Genomic DNA, 20,962 nt, shown 5'->3' on the forward strand with positions numbered 1-20,962 from the left:
CGATGTTGAGATGAGACCTTCAGGCTCCTTATTGAGTGATCTTGTTCCCCAACCTCCGGCAGGTAGAGGTCTCTTGAAATTCTCCAGAGAAAGTGTTTTGGCTTTTCTCAGCCACTTTGAATTCTCTTTGTAACTGAAGATACTTTGTTTCTCTGACTATACATATTCCAGCTCCTTTTCTTAATCTCAGTGGATCTAAAGGATACAAGTCTGAGACCCTGTTGCCCAGTTTACCCAATCTCATTTTAGGCTTGAGTTCCTTATGGTTGCTTTCCCCTGGATAAAATCTTTTGATCTTGGTTTCGGTATTAATGGTAAAAGTAACAGAATTAACGTTGTAGTGAGCATGTATTATGTGCCACAAACTGAGCTGAGTGGTTTATCTAAATTATTTTGTTCCTGCAACCCCTCAAGGTAAGTATGATTATTATGCCAAGTTTATACATAAACTGAGTAGTGGAGAGATTTAAGTAGTGGGTTAACCCAAAAAATTCGTTCAGGTTTTAGAAAAAACCCAAACAAACTTTTTCACCAACCCAATATTTGCCTTAAGGGCCCCATGGCCAGTATTAGAACCTGAACCTAAGTCTCGTCACTCCAGAACATGCCTGGAGCTTGAGTTGCTCTGGCTCTCATGTAAGGTACATGGACTGTGTTGGGTATCCTGGGCCCTGGGTTCATGTTTCTGTGTCACAAGGCTCTCTGATGCCCCTCCAGGGTGGGAAACCTCCTGGCTTGTTGAGGGAGACTGAGACTGGGAGGCCAAGAGAGGTTCCTGAAGAACCACACACCCTCTTGATAGCAAGGTGGGCAGGCTACAGAAACCACCCTAGCATCGGATGGAGGTTAGGGCTGAGGTCAGTAAGCAGAAATTGCCTCTGAGGGCTGCTGTCTTTCCTTGTCTCTTAGCCGTTTGGAATCGCATCATTGAGCCTGTGGCAGCCATGAGGAAAGAGGCCGACATGCTGCGTCTCTTCCCCGAGTACCTGAAAGGCGAGGAGCTCTTTGGGCTGACAGTGCACGCCGTGCTGCGCATAGCTGAATCAGTAAGGAAAGGGCCGGGGGCTGGTGGCTGGTGGCTGGGGGCCAGGAGGGCCCTGGGAATGTTGGTCTTGCCCCAGAAGTGCTCAGGCTGAAGTGAGTGTGACCTGTGCCCACAGCTGCCTGGAGTGGAAAGCTGTCAAAATTATTTATTCCGCTATGGACGCCACCCCCTGATGGAGCTACCGCTCATGATCAACCCCACTGGCTGTGCTCGGTCAGAGCCTAAAATCCTCACACACTACAAACGGTGAGCTTGTGGGGCTGGACCAAGGGTTGTGGGTATGCGGTTGGTAGGGCCCTCTGGCTAATTACGAGTGTTTGGGGTTACAGATCAGAGTTCCCTCAGAAAGACTGGGGGTTCACTCTAGCCTCCTGACTTGAGGGTATACAGGTATCACTAGGGTATCCTTTTCCTCCCCAGCTTCTCAGGTGCTTGGGGTTGACCTGCATCTAGGGACACTTCTCGGGTGTCCTGGGAATGGCCCTTGGGGAGGTTCTGGGTAGACGGTGGTGAGATCTTATGTATAAAGGACCCAGATGCCACCTTCCTCTCCTGTGTTGCTTCCAGGGGGCCTGTGATTCTCCCCAGCCTGAGACAGATGCCCCATGAGTGCTAGATTCACCTTCCCGTCCCCAGGCTGAGTTGGTGTCAAAAATAAATAATTAGGAATATAATAGAAAAAAATAATAAAACCTTACATTTGTATAGCACTTTATACTTTTTTTTTCAAAGCGTTTTCACATCCATTATCTCATTTGATCCTCACAACAACCTTATGAGGTAGGTAGGGCAGGTGGTATTATCCCCATTTACAGCTGAGAAAACTGAGACCCAGAAAGGTTAAGTGACTAGACAAAGGTCACAGCTGGGACCAGAGCCTTACCTCTTGACTTGTGGTTCACCGTTCTTGCTGTGTACCACAGTAGCCTGACCTTGGTCCCTGGGTAGAGGGAGGCAGAATCCATGAGAGGAGGGCTTTCTTGAAGGTCTTCGGTTGCTCTTTGGGCTGTTGTAGAGCGTCAAACTCCAGCCCCGCCAGCCCTGGTCCCTGATGCTCTACACCAGTGGTTTTCAAACTGTGTTTCAGAAAGCCCTGGAACACATAAACTGAGTGGGCAGAACTTGGCCCTCTCCATGCATAACTCTCCCCTTCCCCATATTGGATTTAACCAGAAGAGTTCCGTTTCCATCTAGTTTATGTATTGGCATTCCTGTAATGTTTTGTTTAAAAAAAAAAAAAGATTTCTGCTGTATGAGAAAGAGTCAGTTTGAAAACCACTGCTCTGGGATGGGCAAGAACTTGGCTGGTACCCTAGGGTGGTGAAAAGGCATCCTGCTAGGCAGCAGTCATTCCCCTGCACTGAGCCATCTGCACAGAGCCCAATGTTATGGCGGAGAAAGAGAACAGTCTAAAGAAAGGAAAGGATACCACCATTTGGCTGTGAATTCAGGGCCAGTTTTAATTCAAATCCAGCCCAGTGTGGTAGACATGGCCCCCGTTTGCGGAGCTTCCAGCATGAGCAGGAGATAGGACTCAGAGATTTGAACAAATCCATTAGCCTAAATTCCAGGCCTGGGCTGCTCGTGAGCATGGCCTTGAGTCTGGTTTGGCAGGAGGGTGGTAGAAGGCGGGGAGATGGGAGAGCAGGCTCAGTGTAGGGGAATCAGTGCCCCTCCCCTCCCTTCACACCCCACCCCGCCATCCTGGGCTCTCTCCGCCACACAGGGTGTTGGAAGGGTCCCCGTAGCTAGTTGCTGCCTCACCACAGCCAAGACTCGGGTGCCTCTACTCCACTCCCAAGGCAGCACGCGCCCTCATTGGAGTGTTACACATCCCAGGGAGGAAGCGGGTGGTGTGTGCCTGGTCTGGGCTAGAGCTGTCTTGTCATGGATTGTGGACTGTATCACCTCCCAGGCCCCACACTCTGAACAGCACCAGCATGTCCAAGGCATATCAGAGCACCTTCACAGGCGAGACCAACACCCCGTACAGCAAGCAGTTTGTGCACTCCAAGTCATCTCAGTACCGGCGGCTGCGCACTGAGTGGAAGAACAATGTCTACCTGGCTCGCTCCCGTATCCAGGGCCTGGGTCTCTATGCAGCCAAGGACCTAGAAAAGCACACAATGGTCATCGAGTACATTGGCACCATCATTCGCAATGAAGTGGCCAACCGGCGGGAGAAAATCTATGAGGAGCAGGTATGGGCTGGCAGAGGGGCTATCATGGTGCATTTAGCCAAGGGGCAGGGGCAGGACTGGGGCCAGAGGAGCAGGGGGAAAGCTGCTGTGGGAAGAGGAGGGGAGAGGCAGGAGAAAGGAAGAGTAAGAAAGATGAGCTCACTGCCCAAGCCCACCACCTGACCCCACCACCACCTCTGCTGCCCTTCTCTGATATTCTTGCCCCTTCTGCAACCTCTGCCTTTCTAGAATCGAGGCATCTACATGTTTCGAATAAACAACGAACATGTCATTGATGCTACGTTGACCGGAGGCCCCGCCAGGTGAGAGAGGGATGAGCAAGAAGGGATTTAGGAGTCCCTCAGGGTGGCACCCTGGGGGCGGGCCAACAAGGAACCAGCATCATCCAACCCAGTAGCTTGATATTTCTGCCTTTGTCCCACTGCCTAGGTACATTAACCATTCTTGTGCCCCTAACTGTGTGGCGGAAGTTGTGACATTTGACAAGGAGGACAAAATCATCATCATCTCCAGCCGGCGAATCCCCAAAGGAGAGGAGGTAAGAGGAAGCCTCTCTTAGTGAGTGACAGAGCAGCTCCCTCTTCTCTGCTGAAAGTCCAGTCCCAAGGCCACTGCCCTCCCCGACTTCCTCTGGCGGACTGGCCTTGATTGTGCCCTCTTCTCTTTCCAGCTGACATATGACTATCAGTTTGATTTTGAGGACGATCAGCACAAGATCCCCTGCCACTGTGGAGCCTGGAATTGTCGGAAATGGATGAACTAAGAAGCTTTGAGGCTACCAGGCAGGGGAGTCCCCCCACCCCCAACCTCTTCCCTGAAAGGGATGAGGGGGAAGAGAGGTAGCAGCCAGAGCCAGGACCCAGGGCTGGGGCTGCCGGCTGACCGGAGCCCCTGGAGCAGGAGGCTGGGGCAGAGGGCCCTAGGCCAAGCCCACCCTGGGCACCAGGGATGACCCTCTTCCCCGCCACCGGCCCCCAGGCTGGCATCTCTGCCCCCAGCTCCAGGAGGGGCCAGACAGAAGCAGCCATTGGGCATCTCAGGTTTGAGGGGGATATGGGCCGGGAACTACCCAGAAGCATCTGGGAGGCAGCAGGGAGGAGGGAGGAGGATGTGTGGCCGGGCCTCACAGCCCTGCTGCTCCCACCGACCTCTCTGGCCCAACTCAAGGCTGCAAAGAGACTTGACTAAGCTTGACAATCCCAAAGGCCGGGTCCCACACCTGGCCCTGCCTGCCGGGTCCTGCCCCCACCCTCACCCCCATCCCCTTCCTTCTCGATCTGTCTCTGTCTCCCTCTTCTCCTCTGTGTTTCTGTCTCTCTATGGGTTGTGTTTCCTTGTTTTCCAATCTGACAAATGCAACATGAATGGGAAAGAGGCGCCCAGCTGCCCAGGAGGGCAAGCCAGGCAAGCCGGGCAAGGAGACCCCGCACCCACACCTACCTCATTTAAGTGTTGGATTTTTTGCTGTTTTGAAATGTGAGACCCTCTCCAAGCCCCCTACTGCCCCAACCCTCTCCCCCACCTCACTGCCCTCTTCTGAGTGGGTGGAAGGGGGGTAGGAGGAAGAAGAAAAAACAACAACAAAAAATCCATCTTTGTTTTTAATTACGGGCATGGGATGGTGGTTGAGGCTAATGATGATGAAGATTGGGGATGACTGGCCCCTAGTTGCTCTAGGACTTCCTTCTCCATCTGGACATGGGGGCAGGAGGGGTGTGCTTAGGACCAGAGTATCTCCCTCCTGTTTTCCCAACCCCATCATGAGCCCATTTGCCCTCCAGCCCCTGGATGGGGTGGGTGGGTGGTAGGGTGAGGGCTATCCCTGAGTGGCATGCCCATACCCAGTGAGGCAGGGTGTGGCCCGGAGCTCCCACTTTCCCTCAGTCACCAAACTGCTGCTGGTCTGGTGAGAAGGGGTGGTGATGTGGGGGTGGGGGAGCTTAGTGTCAGCGCGGGGAGGGTGGGGGGTATTTATCTATTTATACATGGGATTGTACATAGTCTTGTGGGGCATGGGGGAGCCGGCTGGAGGTGAGAACCCTCCCCTCTCCCCCCACCCCCGGGGAGAGCAAATGTAAAACTACTAATTTTTGTGCTTTATATATTCTATATAAATATATCTATTTTCTTTTTACAAAACCAGTTTATAAATGGTAGGGGGGTGTGGGGCGGATACATGGAGCTCCCCTTGTGGGGGAGCCCCCTCCATTACCCAACCTACCGCCCTTTTCCTCACCCCCTCCTCCCCACCCCCTGGCTGTGACTGCTGTAAGGTGGGGGTATAGAGGCTGGGCGATTCCCACCCCCTTTTGTATAGTTGGACTATGTTATAACGCACAAAAGTGAGCTGGCCCCAGGGGGAGCCAGAGGGTAATGGGTTCCCCTGCCTCCCTTTCCTTCCCCTTTCTGCCCAAGCTTGTGCTGCAGTTGAACCTCTTCCTGGGGGTAGGGGTAGGTCAGGGGGTGGGTGAGGCCCCAGACCCCTCTCTGGTAGGGAGCCATGGGGATGAAGATGAAGCTTATATGCAGTTCTCTCCTAGGGGCTGTGGGCAAAGGGCATTTTGTAATTAATATTTTCAAGAATCAAATGTCTGGAGTGTGGGGGTGGGCTTGGTGGTGGTGTATGGGTGGGCCTGCTGGAGGGGGAGCACGGTCGCTGTTGTGATTTTAGGTTTGTTTTTGTTTGTTTTTGAATTTGGGGGGTTGCGGATTGATGGGGGTAGGGAAATTTTTTTTTTTTAAGCTGCTTCCTCAACTGTTTCAAGCTGCAAATGTTTAAGAGAATAACATCCCCCACCCCCACAGAAACCACTGTAATGAGATCACAGTGGGGAGACTGGGCTTCTGCCCCCATAGCCATTGGATGTTCCTTTTCCAAGAGCAGAAGGTCTAGGTTACAGGGAAGGGGAGATTGGCTCCTGCCAGTCAGGCTCTGATTGGGGCTTGGGCCCTGGGATTGGGAAAAGGGGATGGGGCAGACTTTGTAAGCATATGCTAGGTATCTGATAGTCCTGTAGAATTTAGTGAAGAAACCTTATACAGTTTTTAATTTTTATATAAACTAACTCAGACCCAAGCTACAAGGTTGGAATTTTGGTTGTTGGTTTTTTTTTAAGTACCCCGCCTGTATAATTGCATCAGAATTCCCTCCCTCCCCCTCGCCCCCCCCCATGTTTGTACTTTGGGTTGGTTTACACTTGCACATATTCAATTTTCAGTTTTTTCCCATTTATGGTCTTCTCCCCTCACCTCCAGGACCCTCCCCCTTTTTAAAAAATAAATCTCTGACAAGTGTGAATCCCGTGAAGACTTTATTTTGTGTTGTGTGTATCCTGTACAGCAAGGTTGGTCCTTCGTAACAACGGATGAAATGATTCCCTTTTTTAAAGCGCCCTCTCTCCCTCCAACCCCAGCGCCCCTGTCCTTGGCATGTTTTGTATCAGCGATCATTCTGAACTGTACATAATTTATGTTGCAAGAGGCAAAGGGCAAGTTTTGGATTTTGCTTCTTCCAAGTTTGTTTTTAAACGACAAATAAAAGAACATTTTAAATACAAGCGACTCCGTCCCGTCACCCTCGCCGTCGGTGGGATCAGTGAGGTCTGAGTGGACCCGGGGAGGGCGGTTTCCGAGGCCAGAACACACCGGAAGGGTGAGCTCCCTGCTTTCCACCCTTGGCTTGCGTAGGTTCTGACGTTGGCGGAAGTGCGTCGCGGTACCGGACGTGGGGCGGGGCTTTCTCCGCCCCCTTGCCCCGGGCCAGCTTCCTAAAGCGAAAGAACCCGGCCGGCGTCTCTCGCGATGGAGGCGGTGAGGAGCGCGGGAAGGTGGCGGGAGGCGGGGGTGCGCTGTGGAGCCCGAGACCCCAGTCAGGGGACTGGGGAACCGGGGCCGGCGCTGGTGCCCAGTCAACGAGAAGTAGGGTGTCTGTCCTAGACCGTGACCCTGCTCCTCCGCTCTTTCGCTGAGCGCATCTCAGCGACTGGGCCGCGCCGCTGCCTGCCTTCGGTCCACGGTACTTTAAGCCCGAGCGGGCAATGACTCCTGCCTCCCTCCTTGAAACCCACGCACTCCCTGGAGATCTCGGACCTCCTCCTCATTTAGCACCTCAAGCCCTTCAGAGGTTTGCCTGAGAGAGAAGGGTCGTGAGCCAGTTTTCCTAGATGAAGCAGGGGGTTCCAAGGGACCCCCGCTTGCAGGTAGCACCTGGTCCACAGTTTTCCGAGTGTGATCCATAGAATCTTTGGCAGGAGGGACGTCTGAGAGACCTTTATACTGCTTTGAGGTGTTCAGCGAGATAACTTAGCCTTAATAAGACTGAAAAGTGGGGTTTCCCTCAAGGAGGGAATCTTCCAGTGTTAGAGGCCACTGTGTCCCTGATCTAGTTTAGGTCATGCCCTGCTCTGCGGTTCTAAGCAGGTGTGTCGGCCTATCTCCTTCTTGGGTAGCAGGCATTGACAGATTGTGGCAGGGCCCTGTCATCCTCCCAGAGTTGCTGCAGGTCCCCTACTATCTCTTTGTACCTCTCCTCACTCTCAGGAGCCTTGGTCTGGAACTCTGGAACTCTTCCCATTCTCTTCCTTCCTTCCATGTATTCTTTGTCAAACAGAATAGCTCTTCCTCTCCTGGTTTTTATCATCTCCTACTGTAGTTGTATGACGGCTGCAGGTTCACCTTTCTCTCCATCAGTTACATGCCCAGAGTAATTCCCTTATTGTGCTCTTTTTCTGCCTGCAGAGAGGTCATGTCCCTCAGATTATAAAGAAGAAATCAAGTCAAAGTAAAGTGATTTTCAACTGATCACCCAGGCAAGGGAGTAAGTTCTTATAGATTAGGAGAATTTTGAGCAAAAATAAAAGGTCTTATTCCATTAAATTCAAAATGATGTTATTTTTTACTTATAAATTATTATGGCTTACAAAGCATTTTTGTATGGATTTTCTAATTTAGCCATATTTTATGTACTGGATTAGAAGTTTCTTGGAATAGAAATTGTTCTAAAAAGAAAAAAAAGGGGGGGGGGAGTACACTGGCAGTCCAGTGGTTAGGACTTAACCTTTTCATGGCTAGAGCCTGGGTTCGATTGCTGGTGGGGGAATTAAGATACCACAGGCCATGTGGTGCAGCTGGTAAATAAATAAAATGAAGAAAAAAAGAAAAACCCCACTTTGAAAATGCTTAGCCTAGCTGCAGTGGAGGAAGGGTAAGTCAGTGACAGCTGTTATTTAAGGTAGACTGTAGTGAATGCTATCATTAAGATGCAAAAAAAAGGACTGTGGCAGCATAGGGGAGGGAGAAATTACTGTCAGCCCACAAGAGGGCATTGCGGGTTGAGAGAACAGTGTGAGCAAGGGCATAGAAACTGGGGTGTGTAGCGATTAACTGGGGGTCAGCCAGTGGCTGATGTTGCTGGAGCTTTGGATTTTGGTTATAGTTGGAGAAAAGACTGGGAAAGTAGGTTGAGGTCAGGTTGAAGATATTGCATACCACATTAAGTTTGAACTTTGTTTTGTAATAAGGCGACCCATGGAAGATTTGGGGCTTCCCAGGTGGTGCTAGTGGTAAAGAACTTGCCTGCCAATGCAGGAGACACAAGAGACACAAGTTCAATCCTTGGTCAGGAAGATCCCCTGGAATAGTAATGACAACCACACCAGTATTCTTGCCTGGAAAATGCCATGGACAGAGGAGCCTAGCAGGCTACAGTCCATGGGGTTGCAAAAAGTCAGACATGACAGTGCACGCACACACACACACGCACACACACAGAAGATTTATGAGCAAGGTAGTGAGTGTACTTTAAGAATATTCCTAGTGACTTTCTGTAAATGGAGGAGCTACTTCAGAGAGTAGTGAGTTCTTGGTTCCTGGAGTTGAAGTTCCCTTCCAAGTTTCTGAGATGCCTGGGGAGAGAACTTAGTGACAGCATGAAAGACAAATTGAAGAGGAAATAGATTTCCTCTTCTCTTAAACTATCAGGGATAACAGTTTAGAGAATGTTGCAGAAATGTGATGTAAGAGGCTATGTTAAAGCTGTGAAAGTGGAAAGGAGCGAGATGGATTTGAGGCAATTATTTCTAGCATAGCAGCTTACTTAATAGACATTAAGGACAAGTTTAGGTCACACCCTGCTCTATCATTCTAAGCAGGCATGTTAGGATAGCTCATTTTTGGAGAAATCAAGACCACAGTTCAGGCACCTGGGAAGAGAGCAATGCAAAAGCAGAGGTGGGAACCACAGTTAAAAATAATAGGATTGGAGGGGCAGATGCTGTTCTATCTTGTATTGAAGCATTTGAGGAGTCTCTGTGACATCTATGGTGGTCCAGCAAACAACTGGAAAGGTGGATCAGGAGTTTGGAAGAAATTGTGTCTTGTAGCAGATATAGGGTGTGTCTCTGTGGCAACCCACTCCAGTACTCTTGCCTGGAAAATCCCATGGACGGAGGAACCTGGTAGGCTGCAGTCCATGGGGTCGCTAGGAGTCGGACACGAATGAGTGGCTTCACTTTCCCTTTTCACTTTCATGCACTGGAGAAGGAAATAGCAACCCACTCCAGTGTTCTTGCCTGGAGAATCTCAGGGATGGGGGAGCCTGGTGGGCTGCCATCTATGGGGTTGCACAGAGTCGGACACGACTGAAGCGACTTAGCAACAACAACTTATGTAGTACAGTAGTCTCAAGTCCCCTGTGTTATTAAATATAGAGAGAGTAGACATAATTGCCCCACTCCTGTGTGGAGAAATAGGTGGAAAGAAAGTCATATTCAATTGTATCTGACTCCTATGTAGGTATCGATGTCTCTGTTTAGCTGTATGTCTCTTTTCTTTCTCTGTAATGTAGTCTTAGATCTCTCTGTCCATATCAGTGTGAATCATTACCAGTTTGAGTGTTAAAAAGCAAAACACTTGATAATTATATGCAAACCCACATGCTAGGTGATATGAGAGAAAGATACAAAGAAGTGTAAGATAGTTTCAGACTTCTAGGAATTTACAGTCTGTTTAGATAGATAATGAACAAAATAACTGTAGCACAGGGAAGTAAGTAAGTATCATATGGTGGGTACAATAATTTCTACAGAAGTCACTGTTTCTGTTTCTTTGTATAGGTCTTTGTGAGACTGCTTTACTGCTAAACAGTCCTCTCTCCCACTTATAAATGATGAGGCTGTTGTTCCGATAGCTATGCCAAAATGCCAGGCCATGATGAAAGTCTTATGCAGCCTAGAGAGAAGAGAGGGAGATTACCCCCCTGCCCCCACCCTGGCCTATTAGAGGAGGGAAATTTAGAGCTCTCCAACCAGCTTGACCCTGTTTACCAGCCAACCCCCCAGGTTCAAGCCAAGGCCTTTAAATTCATGTTATGACTGCAGCTGTGGACTTTACTGTGTCCACAGTAAAGTCACTGTGAAGTGTGACTTTAAGATACTTTGGGAATATTACCCAAAAAGAACAAATAGAGTCAAAACTATTGATTCCAGCAGACAAAAATGATCATGATCTCTCCTGGGTTCCTAGATAACAATGAAATTTCTAAATGTTCCCACTTGAGGGAGCACTGAGATGCTCTGAAGGTTTCTGTGTATTCAGAGCACTTTCTAATCTCAGACTGTCATAAACAAGGAAACTTGGAAAACCAGCCCCCTCTGGGCTATAGCAGCCTTTGACTCACAAGGGTGCTGAGAGGACTCAGTTCCCTAGTTTCAGAACATTTATCCTTCTCATCTACCCCTCAGTCATTCAAACTTTGGTCCTTGCTGACAGTCAGCTGCTGGGACCCTCCCCAGATGCGGCCCTCTCTCGTGGTAAGCTGTATGTCAGTGACTCGGGTGCCTACACCTACACTTAGTGACTATTTGAAGGAAAGCAGTGTTGTCTCTCCAGCTTCCATATTTTTATAAATAGGTCTGTGAAAGTCTTGTGGGGCCAACTTTAAGCTCATATTTTCTAGTGTCAGCTTTTAAGTCCTAAATGTTTCATTAGCCAATGTAGTATATAAGACCATGAGTTTTGGAACCACACAGACCTGTATTCAGATCCCCATTTCACCCCTTGCCAGCCATGGGCAGTTTGCTTAATATTTCTTGAACCTCAGTTTCCTAATCTGTGAAAATAAGGCTGATAATAGTATTCACCTCAGGGTTATAAAGATTAAATGAGATAATATTTCTAAAGGACCTTGTAGTGCTTTAAAGGAAGTCATTAGTTCACCAGCCCTTCCCCGAATGTTGCCAGGCTCAAGTGGATGGAGCCTAAGATAGGCTGAATCTTTGTTTCTCTTGTCTTTCCAGGTCCCTTCTTCAGATAGCTACCCAGCTGTGGAAAATGAGCATCTTCAAGGTAAGTTTACTGAGGAAAGGAAACTGGTATGAAAACAATAGCCCGATCCTAATTTGTATTCAGCAGTGCTTTTGAATTTTTCCCAGAGTCTTCCCTGGGAAAATCAAGGCTGGGCCAGATAATGTGCCAAACTACATAAATCAGGAACAAGTGATTTTCCGAGATCACCTAAGAATAAATGTTGGGCAGGGTGAGGATGATTAATATCTTCAGTCATCAGACCACTTGAGAGAAACTTTTGAGGTACAGGGAGAACTTTCATAGGCAACTCTGGGCTGGCTAACCATGTTTCAAGTCCCTGGTATGTTCTGAGTAGCCCAAACAATGCCACTAGGATTTTATCATCCAGTGATCTCACTAAAGCCCCTGAATATACACAAGAAATTATAGAAAGGACTTGAAAACCCTTAGAACTAATCCAGAAATAGAGGCACTAAACCCTAAAATTCAGGGCACAGGAGAAGGGAATTCCAGCATCTGCCCAAATACCTGGTTAGAGCAGGATGGTCCAACCCTGTCATCTGGAAAGAAGCAAAATTATAGGCATCTCTGGTAAAGGGTTTTGCCCAGGAACACTCTTAGTCTTTCTCAGACATGTTTATGGCATTAGGAATACATACTTTCTCAGAGGATTAAAATATGGAATGAGACTGTAGGATATATTATTAAAGGTCTGTGAGTTCTCCACAAGAATTTTTAAATGTTCTATTTTCATGTCATTAGTATCCAAAATTAATATAGTCATATTTTGAATTACCTGGATGATTCTTTATAATTGATGACTGCACCGTGATTTGCATTAGCATCAACTGAGGCAGGGGTAAGAAACTCAAATTGTCTACATGGATCAAGTAGTGACGTGGGTTGCATATGATTACAATAACTTGTGGTTCTCGTTGCATCTAAAAGGAGGCAGCAACTAACCTAGTCTGGTTAATTGCTGCTCTTCAGGAATTCAAGACCTAGTTTTGTCAGATCTTCTGATTATGAAAAGAAGCTGAGAATTTGGATTCTTATAAATCTCCAGAATTGTGTAATTGGGCAGCTAATTTTATTTAAATTAATTATTTAAATACTGTGAAAACCAAACCAAATATGTTTGCAGGCCTATAGCCTGTAATATTATTTAACTATCATTGTAGCATGTCTTGAACTGGTGTCAAAAGACACGTTCTTGGGAGTCTGTGAGTTTTCAAATTTGCAGAACAATGGTGGCCTTCCAGTTAGAGACGTTGGGTTTAATACATGTATCTACTTTTGTTCCTTCACAAAAAGCCACTAAAGCCACCATGAAGGAATTATTCTTGAAAGTACAAAAACCATCAAAATAGGGAGAACAAGCAAGGAGACAATGGCAGTGAATTTTTGGAAGCTGGAAAGCAGACAGAAGAGTGGTAAATGCCTTAGCATACCTGAGAAAACTCAACTGTAACTAGCAGAGGGGAAAGCCCAGAAGCGCCGAAGGTCGAAGGAGGAGTCACATCCCAAGACTTCCTACCCCACTAAGGGCAGCTGGAAAACGGCCCATCTTAACTTTGGCACAGACTGGAGGTACAGAAAGGGGCTGAGGTACTGTGCTGAAAACATGAGCGTGAGGTGAACTATACTGGATGCTGAGACCCTAGTCCTTTTCCCCCACTCAGTTTTCAGAATGCTGATAGAAAAGACTTCATCCTCAAGCACAAAGTCAAATGAATAATCCTTTTCTTCAGAACCCCACTGAAGGAAAAACCTAAAAATATAAGTACTGACTGTTCCCCATCTAAATGGTTCACAGTTAACAAGGCTCATCTACACAGATAAAGCTTCTAATCAGCTTTAAAGACTCCATTCTTAAAATATGGTTTGAATCCTCCTTTAAACCAAGGATTACCAGACATCTAAAGAAAGCCTCTAATGCGAAAAGACTGATCCAAACTGTCCCCCCAAATGAAGAAGAAAAAAGAAAAAGATAAACAGGAAAAAAAGCAACAGCAGGAAAAGTCAATGCATAAAGAACACTTTAAAAACTAACGTTAATACTTACTCAAAGAACGTATTTCCACCATGAAGCAAGTATAGGATGCAATTTTTTAAAGAAAAGGAATGTTCAAAAAAGAAAAAAGGAGCTCTTACAAATTAAAAATATAACAGCAAACGTGTTAAACTAAGTAGGAGGTTTGGAAAATCAAGTTGAAGAAATCTCTCATTAACTAAGAATTAAAAATCAAAGTGAACTCACAGACATAGAAAATAAACTTATGGTTACCAAAGGAGAAGGAAGGGGGATAAATTAGGAGTATAGGATTAGCAGATACTACTATATATATAAAAGAAACAAGGTCCTACTGTATAGCACAAGGAACTGTATTTGGTATCTTGTAATAAACTATAATGAAAAAGGAAAAAAGTGAAAAAAGAGGAAATAGAAAAAAGAAACAGTGGTTAGTACCTCCTTACCCTTGGGGGATACATTACAAGACTCCTGGTGGATGCCTGAAACCACAGATAGTATTAAACTGTATATATAATTTTTTTCCTATATATCCTGACTTATATACATACATACCTATGAGTGTAATGACTTACATACATACATACCTATGAGTGTATGCATGCTAAGTTGCTTCAGTCGTGTCTGACTCTGTGCGACCAATATGGACTATGTAGCCTGCCATACTTCTCTGTCCAAGGGATTCTCCAGGCAAGAATACTGAAGTGGGTTCCCATGCCCTCCTCGGGGAGGCTCTTCCCTGCCCAGGGATGAACCCACATCTTTTGTGTCTCCTTCATTGACAGGCGAGTTCTTTACCACTAGTACCACCTGGGAAGCCCCGTGTATACCTATGATAAAGTTTAATTTACAAATTAGGCACAATAAGAGATTAACAACAACAATAATAAAATAGAACAATGATAACAGTATACTAAGAGTTATATGAATGTAGTTGGTCAGTCTAATAAGAATAAGGTGTATGTGTGCTCATTCGTGTCTGACTCTTTGTGACCCCATGGACTATAGCCTGCCAGGCTCCTCTGTCCAAGGAATTTTCCAGGCCAGAATACTGGAGTGAGTTGCCATTTCCTACTCCCGGGGATCTTCCCAACCCAGGGATCAAACCTGTGTCTCTCAGTCTGTCTACCTCTAAATATCTTACTGTACAAACACAATACCTTTCACATCTTGACTAAGCACTTTTCACACACTGACCCTATAACTTTTGCAATTGAGTTGCAACAGCAAAACTAGCATGATTTCCTGTTTCTTCTCAGTTTCACAGATAGCAGATTCATTTCTACCAGAGATCTTAGCAACCTCAGCATATGATTGTTTTTCTTGGCCTTATTAAGTTGAGAACTTTCACCTTTTCAGTTATAGGAAGCATTCTAGGTTTTAGGACTTCCCTGGTGGCTCAGTAGTAAAGAATCCGCCTGCTGTGCAGGAAATGGGTTCGATCCCTGGGTTGGACACCACTGAGCGACTAATCACACACACACACACACACACACAGCACTAGGGCTTCAATTTTACATATGCTTTATGGCCAATAAGTAAATAAAATAAGGGTTTGTTATTGTTAGTCACTAAACTAGTGCCAGACTTTGCAACCCCAGGGACTGTAGCCTGCCAGGCTCCTCTGTCCATGAGATTTCCCAGGCAAGAATACTAGAATGGGTTACCATTTCCTTCTCCAAGAAACTCGGAGTCTTAACTACTAGGCCATCAGAGATGTCCTCCAAAATAAGGGTTACTTGCACACAAGCACAGCGATAACATCCATGACAGTCTGATCACTGAGAGAGCTACTAATGAGTAGTAGATGGGATATGCTGGACAAAGGGGTGATTGCCTCCCAGGGTTGGAACTGAGCTGAATAGCGAGAGATCTCATCACGCTGCTCAGGATGCCACACAATTGAAAACTTATGAATTGCTTGTTTCTGGAATTTTCTATTTAATATTCAGACAAGGTTTGATTATGGGTAACTGAAACGGTGGAAAGTAAAACCCTGGGTTAGGTGAGTGGGGCAGGGGGAACTACTGTGTTTTAAAAACAACAAAAACAAACATTAAGGGTTAGTTTTGGAAGTCCAAATAATAGGAGTTACAGAAAGAGAAAAATGACAACACAGAGGAAAGGAAACAATCAAGGAAGTAATTCAAGAACATTTCCTAGAACTGAAGAACATTAGTTTTCACATTGAAAGAACTCGTTGAATATTCAGCACAACGGGTGAAATTCACCCCCGCCCCCCCCAAAGCACAATCATCATAAAATTTCAGAACACCGAACAAAGAGAAGATCCTGAGTTTCCAGAGAGAAAATAACAAGACATATACAAAGAATCAGAAGGGCCTAGGACCCCAAACTCTCAATAACACCAGAAGCTTGGAAGGCAATGAAGCAGTGCCCTCAATATTCTGCAGGAAAATAAAGTTCAACCTAGAATTCTGTAGCCAGACAAATTTAAATCAAAGATGAGGGTAACATAGAGATGTCTGCAGGGTGCAAGATCTCAAAAAATTTACCTCCCCTGCACCCTTTCTCAGGAAGCTACTGGAAAATGTGCTTCACCAAAACAAGGGAATAATCAAAAAAGGAAATCATGGGATACAGGACACAAGAGTGCAAATGCAGGAGAGACGTGAAAGGGGTCCCAGGACGGAAATGAAGGGCGATCTCAAGATGACAGAAGTGTGCGGCAGGCAAACCAGCCCAGATTTGAGCAGGTCAGAAGGCTCCAGAGAGACTTCTTTGGGTAGTTAAATTGATAGACTATCCCATGCTTCTGAACTTCTTGAAAGGAGACTTAAACAATTGGTAAGGAGTTTGGGGATTGAATTAGTTATAAGTACTAAACATAGAGAACTAAGCAAACAAAAAGACAGTTATTAACTCCGAGGAAAATAAAGTTGTGAAGAAAAAAAAAATTAGACTTTACTACTTGAGGTAGCTCAGAATAATGAATATTCAGTCAAATCATTTAAATACTGATGTAATTTAACTTCTGGGAGAATGGAGAGTTAGGAGGTACAGGTTTATAATGAGGTCCTGGTAGGAAGTAGAATTGAAATTTTTCATCTTCCTCATATGATAATAGAGAGTGCCTGTCATCTTCCTTGCATGATAATAGTTAATGCCTACAAGTGAAAAAAAAAGGTAGCAATATAAGCATATTATTTATAGACATAGAAATAAGTACCAAAATAATCAGCTAACGAGGTTTCATCTCTGGGGAGGGGTGGAAGGAGGTGGGTGCTAGGAACTGCAGTTTTTCTTAACAAAATTATAGAACTATTTGACTCTCTAAACTGTGTACCTATATAACTTTGGTAAAAAAATTAAAAATAAAAAACCAACTGATAAGGATTTAAGAGCATTTAAGAACTTTGGAATCACGTAGATCTGTGTTTGAGCCTTTCTCGTTACTGATGATATGATGTTGAGCAGTTTTTGTTTTATGTCTTTCTGTCTGTTTTCTCAGATGAAAAATGACAATATTTGCCTTACAGATTAAATGACATAATATTTTTAGATATACAAGCATACCATGTAGCACATTTGGGCTGTTCTTTTGGGGGTTGCTGCTCTAATAGAACAAGCAGTTAAAGTCAGAGGAATAGAAAGGCAAACACAGCCATTGTCTAGAGTAGGTGGGGTGATCTCTGATTCACACAGTCTTCCCAAGATGGACTCTCAGGTTGTTTGCGGCCAGGTCAGTTGAGCACTGGGCTCTAACTTAGTGCTGTTCTAATATGGCCCACCTTGGACCATGACTCCTCATCTGTGAGTCTTTTAAGAAATTTTAAGAATTTTACTTCTTGGATTTTAAGAAGCTTAATTACATTTTAATTGAGAAAGAGAACAAGTGAAAATGTGCTAAATATATGAGAAGGAAAATGAGTTAAAGGTGAGAAAAAAAAAAACTTTCAGACTAGAACAGGTTAATGAAAGTTTTATAGATTTCGTTTTAGTCAGCCATCTTTTGCCTAAGGAGCCAGTAGATACAGTTCTTCCTGGGGGTGAAGTTGGATCAAATGGTTTCTAAGGAGTTTATCCAGGTTTTGTGGGAACAATAGCAACAAAACAGAATATCTGTTCCCGTTGTCCTTTATAAGGGGGCCTTATAAATCATGCTGTAAATATCTGAGCAACTACCACACTTTTATTTTCTGCCTCTTTTGATTGTGAGTTGTTGCATGGGAGGAAGCTACTAACTGTCTCACCCTATGTAGAGACTCCGGAATCCAACAATAGCGTGTATACTTCCTTCATGAAGTCTCATCGCTGCTATGACCTGATTCCCACAAGCTCAAAACTGGTTGTATTTGATACTTCCCTTCAGGTGAGTGAAATCCTCTTTTCCCTTACCCCTTCCTCGGAGCCTCTGGTTCAATACCTCTCATCCTACCTCATCCCAAGGGTGATAAGCTTGTCCTTCTATGTGGTTAGGCTCCCATTTTCCCCAGCATACCCAACCCCTGTTCTTTTCCAGCCCTGCTTCCTGTGAATTTTCCTTTGAGGTTATTACTCTTTCACTACAGGTGAAGAAAGCTTTCTTTGCTTTGGTGACTAATGGTGTCCGGGCTGCCCCTTTGTGGGATAGTAAGAAGCAGAGTTTTGTGGGTAAGCAGTTTTTGGAACACTGTTTTATTGGTATCTTGTACTGGGCATGGAGAGAAGCTTTTGAGCAGTGCTGAGGGCTGTTATCTTGGCCTCTAGGCATGCTGACCATCACTGATTTCATCAATATCCTGCACCGCTACTATAAATCAGCCTTGGTAAGGCTCCTGAACCCATGACCAAAACCACTTTCCCTGCCCAGAGTCCCTCACTCTCATTTCCTTTCTTCCAAGCAAACTACAAGGGGTTAATAAAGCGGCGAGATCAAGTCTTAGGTTTGTTGCCTCTGCTTTCAGGTGCAGATCTATGAGCTGGAAGAACACAAGATAGAAACTTGGAGAGGTATGTGGAGAGCAAGGGTTGTGAAAGGATAAAGGGATGGAGAGTTTCCTGGGAAACAGTTTTTCATGGTAATACTTTGTGAACCTCCCTTTTCCCTTCAGAGGTGTACCTACAGGACTCCTTTAAACCACTTGTCTGCATTTCTCCTAACGCCAGGTGAGTTCCACCTATCCATTTGTCTAGAAGGGGAAAGAGCCTTGCCATCAGCATAGCTAAGGCCCTAGATACCCAAAGAGCCAGGAACAGAAGAGAAAAAAGACACTCCTCCCAAACACACACACATGCACACACACGCACGCACATTCTTTAGGTCTGGTCTGAACCCCCTGCTCTTCTCCCTTAACCACCTGTTTGTAAGCACACTCTAAAGAGCTACTTCAGCACCCTCAGGCCCACCACTGTGGAACTTATCGTTAATCCCTACCTTCCCACAGCTTGTTTGATGCTGTCTCTTCATTAATTCGAAACAAGATCCACAGGCTGCCAGTTATTGACCCGGAATCAGGCAACACCTTGTACATCCTCACCCACAAGCGCATCCTCAAGTTCCTCAAGTTATTTGTAAGTGCTCCTCAGCCCAGTTTTTACTTCTTATATACTGGTTGGGCCTTGAAAAAAATTCAAGGTGATGGTTATTTCCTCAGATCACCGAGTTCCCCAAGCCAGAGTTCATGTCTAAGTCTCTGGAAGAGTTACAGATTGGTACCTATGCCAACATTGCTATGGTCCGCACCACCACCCCTGTGTACGTGGCTCTGGGCATCTTTGTACAGCACCGAGTCTCAGCCCTGCCAGTGGTGGATGAGAAAGGTGAGGGATCGGGCACAGGGAGGAGGGCTCCAGGGAGGCTGTGGGAAAATCTGCTGTCCCCTCAGCTCAGCCCGGAAGGTGGTTCTGTAGGCAGGGGGAACCCTGGATGCCAGATCCTCCTTGCTGAGCTGCCTCTGTCCCCCTAGGGCGTGTGGTGGACATCTACTCCAAGTTTGATGTTATCGTGAGTGATTGTGGGGGCGGGGTTGGGAGGTAGGGAAAGGGGTGGGGTGTTGAATGTGGAGAGGGAGAAGAGTCTCTTCTGGGACCTAAGGGTTTTAGAAGCTTCCAAGCTTTCAAATTCTGTTTGAAAAGGAATTGAATGAGCTGGGCGTGGCTTGTGGGCATGGCTGACACCTACTTGAAATCACTCTGAGGTGGGGTGGGCTCAGGGTTTGGGACTCCCTTGCTTCCCTGCATGAATCTTCCTCTCTCTCCCCAGAACCTGGCAGCAGAAAAGACCTACAACAACCTAGATGTGTCAGTGACCAAAGCCCTGCAACACCGATCACATTACTTTGAGGGTGTTCTCAAGTGCTACCTGCATGAGACTCTGGAAGCCATCATCAACAGGCTGGTAGAAGCAGAGGTAGGGGGCCAGCAGTCCAGAAGGAGCTGGGGGAGCAGCTCGGGTTTGGCATGGAGGATGGGGACTGAAGGGCTCACCTTAACTGAGGCTGGCACTAAACATCCCTTTCTCCCTCCTGGCTCTGTGCAGGTTCACCGACTTGTAGTGGTGGATGAGAATGATGTGGTCAAGGGGATTGTATCCCTGTCTGACATCTTGCAGGCGCTGGTGCTCACAGGCGGAGAGAAGCCCTGAGCCAGGGGAAGGGGTCGTGCAGCACCAGGGCATATGCCCCACTCACTGCCTGCCCAAAGCTCTGGGAACCATAGATGAGACCTTTAGAGAATTGTGACTGTTCCCTGCCCAGGAGCCCCCTACCCTTCTACATGGGAGGAGGGAACATGTTGGGAAGGAAGGAAAATGGATTTTTAGCTCTCCTTATCCTCACCTAGCCCATCCTAGCCCCTTTCTTTTTAGACATAGCCCCCTTTCTGAGTGACCTATGGACTCTGTGCTCCTCAGGCAAATCCTGATCTCTAAGAGATCCCCAGACCTCACCCAGCCTTTGCCTCTGTCCCTGACTCCACCCTAAGAAAATAGGCACAACAGAACTCTGCATAAAGATGTTTTTATTCATCATGTTTCATGCTGTATGGAGGAGGCTGAGTCCATGTAGTGGCATTTCTTCCTCTAATGGGAGTGGGGAGGATCATGGGGAGGAGGACCCTTGGCTTCCTGTGCTGTGTGCATATGAAAGGAGATGAGAGTTGCAGGGAGGAGGAGGGCAGAGTGGTTAGCTGAGGTTATTGCTTTTCCTGGCAAACCTAATTAAAATGACAGGAGCCTCTTCATGGTATTTCGGTGTTTGATTTTTGTAATTGCTCCAATGTTTCTACTTCATATGGCTTCTTCAGCTCATCATTAAGAACAATAATAGCAAACACACACATATTAAACTGTGTGCCGGCCACCATTCTCAGTGCTTTACATATATTACTTCAATTAATCCTCAGAACAATAGTAGATACTATTTCAGTTTTACAGATTTT

At 46.2% G+C, this 20,962-nt stretch overlaps 2 protein-coding genes across 9 annotated transcripts in view; both read left to right on the forward strand.

Annotated features, from left to right (window-relative positions):
• The window catches only part of KMT2D (lysine methyltransferase 2D), a 40,278-nt gene extending 33,478 nt beyond the window's left edge, over positions 1 to 6,800 (forward strand). For 5 of the 7 annotated variants that reach the window (XM_069584480.1, XM_069584485.1, XM_069584483.1 and 2 more), the window contains exons 50-56: positions 910 to 1,046; positions 1,161 to 1,291; positions 1,778 to 1,825; positions 2,961 to 3,246; positions 3,475 to 3,548; positions 3,676 to 3,784; positions 3,917 to 6,800. In XM_069584480.1, coding sequence (XP_069440581.1) covers positions 910 to 1,046; positions 1,161 to 1,291; positions 1,778 to 1,825; positions 2,961 to 3,246; positions 3,475 to 3,548; positions 3,676 to 3,784; positions 3,917 to 4,009 — 878 coding nt within the window. In that variant the 3' untranslated portion in view covers positions 4,010 to 6,800. The remainder of the gene's footprint in view (positions 1 to 909; positions 1,047 to 1,160; positions 1,292 to 1,777; positions 1,826 to 2,960; positions 3,247 to 3,474; positions 3,549 to 3,675; positions 3,785 to 3,916) is intronic. The other 2 variants (XM_069584484.1, XM_069584486.1) reach the window with 1 other exon arrangement.
• Positions 6,801 to 6,941: 141 nt separating this feature from the next.
• On the forward strand, positions 6,942 to 20,769 carry PRKAG1 (protein kinase AMP-activated non-catalytic subunit gamma 1). 2 transcript variants are annotated; one of them, XM_069584487.1, is made up of 12 exons: positions 6,942 to 7,056; positions 11,541 to 11,589; positions 17,806 to 17,915; positions 18,115 to 18,196; positions 18,293 to 18,351; positions 18,490 to 18,535; positions 18,637 to 18,691; positions 18,970 to 19,096; positions 19,180 to 19,345; positions 19,492 to 19,529; positions 19,788 to 19,934; positions 20,064 to 20,769. In XM_069584487.1, the coding sequence occupies exons 1-12, from the start codon at positions 7,048 to 7,050 to the stop codon at positions 20,166 to 20,168; spliced, it is 993 nt and encodes a 330-aa protein (XP_069440588.1). In that variant the 5' UTR covers positions 6,942 to 7,047; the 3' UTR covers positions 20,169 to 20,769. The 2 variants fall into 2 exon arrangements, with proteins under 2 accessions (XP_069440588.1, XP_069440590.1); XM_069584489.1 differs by lacking the exon at positions 6,942 to 7,056 and adding an exon at positions 7,983 to 8,062 and having other exon boundaries at positions 17,808 to 17,915.
• The last annotated feature ends 193 nt before the right edge of the window (positions 20,770 to 20,962 follow it).

This window comes from Ovis canadensis, chromosome 3 (genome assembly GCF_042477335.2).
Source record: "Ovis canadensis isolate MfBH-ARS-UI-01 breed Bighorn chromosome 3, ARS-UI_OviCan_v2, whole genome shotgun sequence".
Taxonomy (NCBI): Eukaryota; Metazoa; Chordata; class Mammalia; order Artiodactyla; family Bovidae; genus Ovis; species Ovis canadensis.